Here is an 11,004-nt window from a genome sequence, read left to right on the forward strand (position 1 = left end):
TACTAGCGTGTGAGATGAGTGCAATTGTGCGGTAGTTTGAGCATTCTTTGGCATTGCCTTTCTTTGGGATTGGAATGAAAACTGACCTTTTCCAGTCCTATGGCCACTGCTGAGTTTTCCCAATTTGCTGGCATATTGAGTGCAGCACTTTCCCAGCATCATCTTTCAGGATTTGAAATAGCTCAACTGGAGTTCCATCACCTCCATTAGCTTTGTTCGTAGTGATGCTTTCTAAGGCGCACTTGACTTCACATTCCAGGATGTCTGGCTCTAGTTGAGTGATCTACTTATATGCTTAGATGCCAGGGCTTCTGCTCTTTGTCCCATGTCTATCAAATTCTTACTCATCATTTTTATGTCACTGATCTTACACTCTTCCTCTTTAAAGAGAAATAGGGCTTTCCATTGCTTTACTGATCAGCATCTGCCAGGAAAACAGTTGGATGTCTGGAAATCTGGTTGGTGCATGCCAGGGTAACTGAGTCAGCGAATGTGGAGAAGGAAAATTCCAGGTGTCATGAGTCCAAGCCCAGAGAGGTTGTTCTTTGTCCAGCTCCATTCACCTTAGGATTTTGTTTGTTTCCTTGAGTTTTTTTTTTTTCTCCTGTAGAGTATGTAGGTAGCTTTCTGGGAGTTTGGTGGATTTTCATCTGTGTTTTCTTAGGTACTTTGAAATAATGGCCCAGTTAGATCTTCACTTGGTGAGTCTGATCAGAATAAGCATCCTTTCCAAGAAGACCCTGAGGACAGAGGACCGGGGACTCCTGTGGAGCCCTGTGGTCTCTTCTGGGCCTGTAGGTGGACAGTCCTCATGGGAAGCTCTACAGGGTTGGGGAGGGGGACTCTTAGGGGATACAGGACACAGAGGACATGATAGCTGGTGTTTTCAGACCTCTTCTGGCCTCCTGATCGTCTCTGGGGGCTCCACAGTCATTTCTAAAAGAAGGGTTCAAAGACCTCTCCCAACAACAGCCTCCCCCATCTCCAGCTTTGCTTGGGGGCCTTATGCTTCTGATGTGCCTCCCTTCTTGCTGCCAGGGGCAAATACTTGTCTGGGGAACTAGAAAGGAGGCAAGGATCCTCCACTAGTCAGCTTGAAATAGAAATCCTTAATTTTGAGATTTTGTTGCTGTTTTTCTTGCCAGTTCAGCCAGGTCTTTGGACCACATGTATCCCTGTCAACTTCCTGTACTGGACCCATGCCCTAGAGGCATACCACCGCTGGTGGGCACAAGCCCTTTGGGGGCATCTTCCTGACATGGAGTGTTTGAGGCTTGCTCTGCTTGCTTTATGCTCCCAGTCCACCTTCATATTCACAGACCTTATCATTTCAGCTAACGGCAAACCTGATACAGTACATACATCATGTGGTGTGGCAGTGAGGTTTGCAGTGATGGTGGAAACTTCTGAAGAGCATTTTCATCCATTAAAGTTTGTAGTGGGAAGCTGAGGAAGGCAGCATCAGGAGGCTCCCACCCAGACATCATTTTAAGCCAGAACCCTTTCCTATTGATTCTTTTATTGTTTCCTAGACACTGATTAATTGGAGGGCTGGGGCTCAGATGCCCTCTTCTGGCTTCCTGAGGCATGCAGGCAGTGGTCAGCATGGTTCATGGGCCTGACTAGACCTTTTGGGTGCCCTGAGTAGAAGACTATCAAACTCTCTAGGTTCATTTCTATATTACCAAATTCCCAGAAGAGCCATAAATAACCAAGCAACTGCATGTCCAGAAGGGGTCAGAAGTGGTCTACCCTCAGCCTCCGGCCCTTCAGCCCACCACAGCCACACTGACTTCTGGAGGTTTATGACTTGTCAGAAAAAGTTGAGGAATTTACCTCCTGGTTGACTTGGCTTTCTGTTTGCCCTTTTCCAAATCAGAGAAAAAGTTAGTTAAAACAGTAGGATAATGCTTAGTAACTTCTTCATTAAAAGTAACTGATAAAACGTACCCATATTTCCACTCAGAAATTTATTTTTGCTTTTATTCAATGTCCATCTCCAGGGTTTATAGTCAGCTTGAGCTGAGATCCTTTCATTTGTGGCCTTGAATCTGGCCATGGGTTTTGATCCAAAGCAATGCCTTTCTTCCCTAAAGGAGCCAGAGAACTTAATTGGGCACAACTATCCATTCTGTGGAGGGTTTTCTCTTCTGGAGTCAGGGTCAAAGGATGTTGAATTCCCTGCCCACAGGAGTCTCGTGTATGGATGTAGCTAGCGCCCAGGAGAATTTGGAGAGGGTGGGGGCAAGGCAGGAGAGTGCAGACGCGAGCTCCTGACCTGAAAGCTGCCCTCTGTCCCTTCAGACTTCTCCATGATGACGCCCATCAATGACCTCCACACAGCCGACTCCCTGAATCTGGCGAAGGGGGAGCGGCTCATGCGGTGCAAGATCAGCAGTGTCTACCGCCTCCTGGACCTGTATGGCTGGGCCCAGCTGAGCGACACCTACGTGACGGTGAGGACAGCGTCCGGGGCTGGGTGGGGCTCTGCCTGTGGCCCCCACCAAACCCAGAGGGAGACTTCCTGAGCCTTGGTGTGCCTGTGACACTGCTGGCCATGAGCTCTTCCAAGGTTTCTAGCCACTGTGGCTACCTGAAATAGACAACCTGCCTAGCGGGCACTTCTGTGGATGAGAAGCCAGGAATTCCTGGAGCCTATTTCTAGGGCCACCCTTGACCATTGGGAGATTCCTCTTATAGCTCCATTTCCCTGGCTCCAAATAAAGGCTGAGTCTTCTTTATCTCTCATGGGTCAGGAGGAAGTAAGCATTCTTGGGGTGGGGGGAGATTTGTATGCAGTGGATTCAGGGGTAAAGGTGATTCAAGCACAGTATCATTGGAAATGGCCCCTCTCCCTCCTCACCACGGGGAACACATGTCTTTCCTCCAGCTGAGAGTCAGCAAGGAGCAGGACCACTTCCTGATCAGCCCTAAGGGAGTCTCTTGCAGCGAAGTCACAGCATCCAGCCTGGTAAGTACAGTGTGACATCTCACTACCGATTTCTTGTTGAAATGACAGCACCATCTTTGCTCCACGCTAGCCACTGCCATCTTGTCCTTCGTGCAGTTTGCAATCTGGTGGGAGAGAGAAGTCACGTGGACACCAAAACAAACTCTGCACAGAGCATGATGTGACCAAGAGACCAAATGGGAGGTGAAGGCAGCAAACTCATTAGGAGGGAGAGGGAAGGAAAGATGAGCCTAGAGACCTCTGTGCCCAGGATTGGACTTCAAAGGCTGGGAGTCAGGAAGCCTTCCTGGCTCAGGTGTACATTAGAACAACAGCCAGTGCTTTGTCCCAACCCAATGCAAGGCTCTTCTAGTGCTAGGAGAGAGAGTTTCTGGGTCCCCTTTCAGGGCTGAGTTTTCAAATTTGTGCAATGGAAGTACCCACACACCCTATGGCCCTGCAGCTGTCCTCAAGAGGGGGGACTGTTTTCTCACTGGACAAAGGCACTGCATGGGACAGTAACTGTCCTGTTACGCTGTAGAGATTCTTGCGTGACCACAGGTCACATATCCAAGGCTGAGATAAGGAACACATGAGAGCAGAGAGAGCTCATCCCAGAGAGGGAAGTCTGAGTGGGCCCCCCAGCCGAGGAGGTTGGGGAGCTGAGCTGAATGGAAACCAGGGTCTGCATCAGAGCCTTGCAGTTTTAAATTCCTCAGATGGCGGGGTGGCTGCCACTTTCATGGGTCAGGCCACTTGAAAGTCATGTTCATCCTGTAAAATTCACTTAAAGTAGAATTTTGTAAGAGAGGGTTGTTGACCATCGTATGCTTCTGCTGGAACTGGTGTTGTCAGTAGCGTGTTCCTTGCTCTGGTACCACTTGTCCGCCTGGGCCTCTGGGCTGCGTGTGGTGGGTGTGTTGTGGAACTGCCCTGTGTGCTGCATTCAGGGGCCTGTCCCTGCGCTGTAGTTTTAAGAGCCAAAGCTGACATGATTTTTAGAAAGGAAAAATCTAGCCTGCTAATGTCCAGCAAACACTTCTAGTCAATAAGTTAGGCTAAATTAACTACCTACCAGCTTCTGGGAGACTGCTCATGGAGCAGGAGGTGTTTTCAGCCTAAGGGTGTCTGGAAGGGCCTGTTTCAGGATTAGGGTTGTGTTGAGTGATTTGGAACCTAAGAAGGAGGTGATGGGAACTTCCCTATAGCTCAAGTGGTAAAGAGTCTGCCTGCAATGCAGGAACCTATGGTTCGATCACTCGGTTGGGAAGATCCTGTGGAGAAGGGACTGTCAATCCATTCCAGTATTCTTGCCTGGAGAATCCCATGGACAGAGAAGCCTGGTGGGCTAGTTTATGGGGTCACAAAGAGTCAGACGCAACTGAGTCACTAACACACACAAGGAGGTGTTGTAAGGCGCAGTGTCTGCCCAGGGGCAGTCCTGGGGTGAGGGGCACAGAATGAGGCCAAAGCTGCTATTGATGCAGTTAGGATGAATGTCTCCTGTCAACTGGGAGGAAATGTTGGTCATCTATTGAGATGATCATATGGTTTTTATTCTTCACTTTGTTAATGTGTTGTATCATACTGATTAATTTGCATATATTGAACCATCCTTGTATTCCTGGGATAAATCCCACTTGATCATGGTGTGTTGTTGTTCAGTCACCAAGTCATATCCAACTTTTTGTGACCCCCTGGACTACAGCACACCAGACTTGCCTGTCCCTCACTATCTCCCAGAGTTTGCCCAAATTCATGTCCATTTCACTGGTGATACCTCTAACCATCTCATCCTCTGTCTGTATAGTCCTTTTAATGTGTTGTTGGGCTCAGTTTGCTAGTATTTTGTTGAGGATTCTTCCATCTATATTCATATTCATTTGTGATATTAATCTGCGATTTTCTTTTTTTGTGAGATATTTTTCTGGTTTTGGTATCATGATGATGGTGGCCTCATAGAATGAATTTGGCAGTGTTTGTTCCTCTGCGGTTATTTTGGAAGAGTTTCAGAAAGATAGGTATTAACTCTTCTCTAAATGTTTGATACAATTCACACCTGAAGCCACCTGTTCTTGGACTTTAGTTTGTTGGAAGTCTTTAATCATAGTTTCAGTTTCAGTACTTGTGATTGACCTGTTCATATTCCTGTTTCTTCCTGGTACAGTCTTAGAAGGGTGTTCATCTCAATGAATTTGTCCATTTCTCCCAGGTTGTCCATTTTATTGGCATATATTAATAGTTGCTTGTAGTAGTCTCTTATGATCTTTGTGTTGGTCATTTTTGCATTTGTACAAACTTGTTTTTGCCTTTGCTTAGACATGATTAAGGAGTGGCTTTTGTTTTCTGTGTCACAGTCAAAAGTAGTCTTCTCTGATGATGATCTTCTGTGAGGTTGTTTATGTTAAGCAGGAACTGCTATGGCTTAGCTGTGTGCCAGGCCAGCAACAGCCACCAGAAGCTGTATGTGTGTGTGTGTGTGTGTACACACATGCATGGGCATGCGTGTGTGTTCACTGTAACACCCACAACCCCTCGGAGTCAAAAGCAGATTATAAGACCAGGGACTGCTCTCTCATTTGTCTTTTAAGCTCTAGCTTTTGGGTGACTGGTAAATGGATGTTCATTATACTATCCTCTTTACCTTTGCGTGTGATTAAATTTTTTCAAAATAATAAGCTGGAAAAAAAGAAAAAGGCTCAGTTTAGATGCTGCTTCCTCTGGGAAGGCTTCTCTGCTCTCCTATTTCCACTGGGATTAAAGACTCATCCTATCTGCTTCTAGAGAATTCTGTGAATGACTCTCTCCTTAAACCTTGATACTCAAACTGTGGTCCATGGACCAAGCAGCAGGGGTATCACTGGCTTCTTTTTGGAAATGCAGACTCCCAGGCTGAGTTCTGGCTACCAAATTCGAATCTGCATTTTGATAGGATCTCCAGGTGATCCTCATGCACAGTGAAGTTTGCAAAACTCTCGCATTTTTTGTGAATTAAAATTGCCTTTGTTTCCCAGCAGCCTGTGTGCTCACCCTGCAGGCAGGAACTCTTCCCCCACCCCGCCACCAAGCACATCCGTTGCCCATGGTGTGGTGGAGAGTGGACGCTGGTGGGTGGGCATATGCCTGGCCCACCTGCAGGGAGGGGAGTGAGGGGCCCCTGCCTTCCGGTGGTCAGAAGTCTGTCTTCCTCCTCACCCCCACCCCGGCCCAGATCAAGGTGAACATCCTGGGAGAGGTGGTGGAGAAGGGCAGTAGCTGCTTCCCCGTGGACACCACGGGCTTCTGCCTGCACTCGGCCATCTACGCTGCCAGACCCGACGTGCGTTGCATCATCCACCTGCACACTCCGGCCACGGCGGCGGTGAGTGTCAGCTCTGCAGCCAGCATTTCAGCCCCCATGGCAGCAGACCCATGGCACCTGTCTCTCTGAGAGTCTCCCCACGGGGAGACATAAGCCCCGCAAGCTAGGAGCAAACTCACCATTTAATGCAGTTCTGGAAAGATTCCCTGGAACTCGGGCCAAGGTGAGGAGGGACACCCGATGTGGGAATCTCCTCCTCTCATTTTTCTGACTGTGGAAGTCTCAGTGAGGGGAGATAAGGTGAAGGTGTGTACTGTCGGCCCCCCTCTGTCCCCCAACTGCTGCATACGCAAACCGGCCCCACTTGTCCAGGTGATGCCACCTTCTGAGCCTCTGCTTAGGTCAGCCCGGCACCTGCCCCCTAGCCCAGGCTCTGGCATGGACACATCTTGCTATGAGATCAGATGGTGGGAACCTGCACTGTGTCCACTTTTCACAATGTGGGGGTGGGGGCTGGGAGCTGGGGCAGGAGCAAAGAGAACTGGGAGAGAACAGAGGGAAGACCATCAAGGAGCAGGCTGTCCCCTGAGGTCTCTGGACATTTCTCTGTGTCTACCTGAGGTGCGGCAGTGCACCTGGAAAGACAGCAGACACCCATCCCCAACTACCAATCCCCTGGCCACACAGCTACAGGGGCAGAGCAGACCTGCCACCGACTTGTGATTTTTCTCTGCAAAATCACACTGGTTTACAAGCACTCAGACCTTCCAAAAGTTAGACTAAGGCTACGTGATATATTTGTGCCAAGTATGCATTTCTGCAGAGCTGGGGCTGACGTGACGGGCAGGGCAAGATGACTGAAGGAAGGTGAGAGGCTCTCCCAATCTCTCCGTGTTCCTTGCTTTTAATAAAGGCCAAGGGTTGGCACATGGTGGTTACAGCCTGGATTTTAATCATCTCCCCTGGCACTTGCATTGCCCCATTGCTAGAAAAATGGGAGCTTCTCAATGGGCCTCCCTGTCAGCGAAGAGTCGTGGCTGTTTCTGCAGCCAAGGCTGAAGGTCTCTACCAACCCACCCCCTGGACCCTGGACCCTGCTTCACTGCTGCCTGTCCCCAGACAGAGCTTGACTGGGCCATCTGAGGAGAGGGCGACTGTGACAGAGGGGCAGGAGGTGGGGAGGGTGGGGGTAGCTAACCATTTCTCATCCCACTGAAGGTGTCAGCCATGAAGTGGGGCCTCCTGCCTGTGTCCCACGATGCCCTGCTGGTGGGGGACATGGCGTATTATGACTTCAATGGTGAGATGGAGCAGGAAGCTGATCGGATCAACCTGCAGAAGTGCCTTGGACCCACCTGCAAGGTTCGGCTCAGCTGTTCTAGGAAGATGCTCTGGGAGGGGTTGTCAAAAACCCACATCACAAAAGGGATAAATATTCATTGGAAAATGTTTATAAGTTGCAGATAAACAAGAGCAACAAAAGAAAGGAAATAATCTTTCACCCTACCCTTCGATTTTGATGCACACTCCCATATCTATTCACGTAGATTTAGAAAACTAGGATTGTAAAACTCTTCTTTCCCCTTAGCAATATACAGTCAACTCCTCTGTAAGTTATTAAAATACTTTCTAATCACTATTTTAAATTACATGTCACCATATGAATGGCTGTGCCGTCATTTACCTGAACAGTCCTCTATGGTTGGACATTGAAAAGATTTTTCTCCTCGAATTTTCTTTTAATGTAAACAATTCCATGATGAAAATTCCTTCTGCTACATCTTTGTGTTTGATTTCTAAAGGATGCATAGTTTAACTTATTACTCTGCATAGTAACAAACTGCCCTCTCCTCTGGACGAGGCTAGTATGTATAAGAATGCCATTTTTCTATAGTCTCCTCAAACTTGAGTGTTATCCCTTATTTATTTATTTATTTATTTTTTTGCTAACTTGACAGAACAGAATCTCATTATTATTGCTTGACTTAAGTCTGAAGACCTATTTTATAACAGCACATAATCAGGGCTGGTGAGCTTAGAAGGGAAAGTTTCAGAGCCAAGCCTGGCTTGGTGGGTGCTTTGCCCCCTTCCTTGCTGCTGCTGGAGTCATCTCCCATTTGAGAGTCCCTGTCTTCCCATGTCTAACATGGAGCAGAAATCCCTGCTACCCTTTCCTGCCATCCTCTGAAACCTCATGAGCAGAGCCAGGAGAGGGGTGATGTTCACAACCCTGAAGTGCTACAAAAAGACAAGGGCGTTCGCTATCTGTAAAATCTTTTGTGAGCGAGAGTCATAGTCTCTTCCCATCCTGTGGCTCTTAAGAGGAAAAAAACTCCATCTGTTTTCAGCAAGAACGGATATGAGGACTAGGCCACTGGGCCTCAGCCCAGGTACTGGAAGGATGGATCTGATGCTTGGGTCTGCATCCCAGCCCCCAGGTGGTTGTCACCTGGGTTTTACTCAGAACATCCTTAAGGATGAAACCAATCAAGAAGGGAGGGTGCACCTGGACCTTGGTGTAAATTGTTTTCTGTTTTTCCCCCTTTTAGATCTGCCTGCCCCCGGCTGAGTCAAAAACACTGCACCATCAGGGATGGCCTGGGTTCCAACTCTGCCCCTGATTAGCTGGGAGACTTTCAATTTCTTTAGGCTTCTATTTCCTCTAGTGAGATAGAATAAAAGGTTGCTATGGCTTCTTTCACAGAACTGTAGGATCTTAGAGCTGCCAGGCCCCACAAAGTTCATGGGAAGGAAGCCTGGGGGCCAGAGAGGTGACCCAACTCACCTGTATATGCAGGATCATCTCTCACGGATCATTCCCTTGGATTTGACTTACAAGTCAACCCAGTCACAGGGGGCAAGTCGGACCCTTGTATTTAACGGCAAATACATTTATTCACTTTGACATACCATTCATTTTTCAGACTTCTAAGCTCTCAGGGCCTAAAAACCCAAGCCTTGCCCAAAGCAAGCCACCAAGCTATTCAGTCTCAGTTTTAAAAAGCATCTTCCATTTCTTTGGGTATATGCCTTAAGCATTCTTGTGGGTGGATATTAAAACTCATGGGGGTTGCACTGGGTTTTTGCATAGGGAGAGTGAGTGAGGAACTAGGGGGCAGGTGTTCCAGGATGGGATATGGAAATTGATCTGAATAAAATGAAAAATCTCTCCCTCTTAACTGAAGTTTAGAAGGCTGAAAGTGTCAATTGGCTGTTTGCTCCTGTACAGATCCTGGTGCTAAGAAACCATGGAGTGGTTGCTCTGGGTGATACCGTGGAGGAGGCATTTTATAAGATCTTCCACCTACAGGCTGCGTGTGAGATACAGGTAAGCATGTTCCCCTGGACAGCGGGCCCAGGAGGGGCTCTGGTAGGGCCCAGGGGTAATGGTGGTGGCCCCCTGCGCTGTGATTTAAGGAGACCTTTAGGTGGAGCCTCACTCTGCTTCTCTGCCTTATCCTTCTAAAGTTTCACACTTAGTTTTGCAGCTTTAAAATTTTTTATCACCCTTGTCCAACCCCAACTCTTGGGGGTCAGTGTTGAGGGTAGGAAGATGCCTGGGCTCACCAGTAGGACAGCGGGAGGACTGTCCCATGCTCCTGTGTTACCTGGGGTGTCCCCTCACAAACACCACCCAGGTAGGTCTGCTTTTCTTTGTTTGGCAGAGGGTAGCTTGCAATGACTCTGAATGTGGTCAAGTCCAGAAAGAGAAATGGAGAGATGGCCCAGGTGGAGTGTTGGCATGGCAAGCCTGGCACCAGGGAAGCCCCAGGGTGAAGTCCAGGGAGCCTGTGGTGTGGTCCTCCTAACTGGTAAAGGATGAGATAGAGGGTGGGTGGAGAAGCAATAGGAAAACACACATCCTGCAGTTTTACCAAATAACAAGGTGGATAAGCCAAGCACGTGCTCCTTCAGTGCAGCAAGCCGTCAGGGGTGAGTAGGAGGGTCTTGCACAACTGACGGGGCTCCATCCTTCCCAGCCCTGGGATCTGTGCCCTTGGGTCAGGAACTTGCCCCCTGCAAGCCTCCATTTCCTGTTTCCTCAGCTGTAGAACTGGGTCTACAGAGACCTTGTGAGGATGGCCTTTCAGACAAGGAGAGGTGTTGCTGATGGTATTGTCAGGACTCGGTTGACAGGGGAGGCCAGCTGCTCCAGGGTGAGTCAGCGCTTTGCATCCCTTGTGGGGCCCTGTCTGCCCTCTCCTGGCAGAGCAGTATCCCAAGGAAGACTGCTCACCCTTCTCTTGGTCGCTATGCAGGAAGAATGGGAGTAATCCCAAAAGCATTACTAGTGAAGGCTGTACAAGTGGGACCTTTCTCAGTGGTTTTTAAAGGATAAGTTGAGAGGACAGTGATGAAGAGGTGACCCCTCCCCTCATCCAATGATCCTGGCCCTGAACTCTGACCCCTGGATGATGTTAGAACCTGGCAGAGCTTCTGATAAGCCCATTTTCTCTTCTCCATATCTGAACTCTGAAGAGTTTCCCATTTTTATGCAGAAGGAGGCTTCTATGAGAAAACGATAAAGCCTCATGTCCTTGCAAAGATCTCATAGACGGAGGCTTCTATGAGAAAATGATAAAGCCTTATCTCCTTGCAAAGATAGCCCAGCCCTAAAAATGAATGGATAGAGTATGCCTTCGTAGGCTCTGCTGCTGCTAAGTCACGTCAGTCGTGTCCAACTCTGTGCAACCCCATAGACGGCAGCCCACCAGGCTCCCCAGTCCCTGGGATTCTCCAGGCAAGAACACTG

The 11,004-nt window shown here is 48.6% G+C and overlaps 1 protein-coding gene across 1 annotated transcript in view; it reads left to right on the forward strand.

The window, feature by feature from the left end:
- ADD2 (adducin 2 (beta)) overlaps window positions 1-11,004 on the forward strand; it is a 57,720-nt gene that overhangs the window by 15,732 nt on the left and 30,984 nt on the right. The window contains exons 4-8 of the mRNA XM_010829797.1: window positions 2,305-2,456; window positions 2,891-2,971; window positions 6,162-6,311; window positions 7,470-7,613; window positions 9,481-9,579. Coding sequence (XP_010828099.1) covers window positions 2,305-2,456; window positions 2,891-2,971; window positions 6,162-6,311; window positions 7,470-7,613; window positions 9,481-9,579 — 626 coding nt within the window. The remainder of the gene's footprint in view (window positions 1-2,304; window positions 2,457-2,890; window positions 2,972-6,161; window positions 6,312-7,469; window positions 7,614-9,480; window positions 9,580-11,004) is intronic.

The sequence above is a fragment of the Bison bison genome, unplaced genomic scaffold, assembly GCF_000754665.1.
Source record: "Bison bison bison isolate TAMUID 2011002044 unplaced genomic scaffold, Bison_UMD1.0 scf7180017864508, whole genome shotgun sequence".
In the NCBI taxonomy this organism is placed as follows: Eukaryota; Metazoa; Chordata; class Mammalia; order Artiodactyla; family Bovidae; genus Bison; species Bison bison.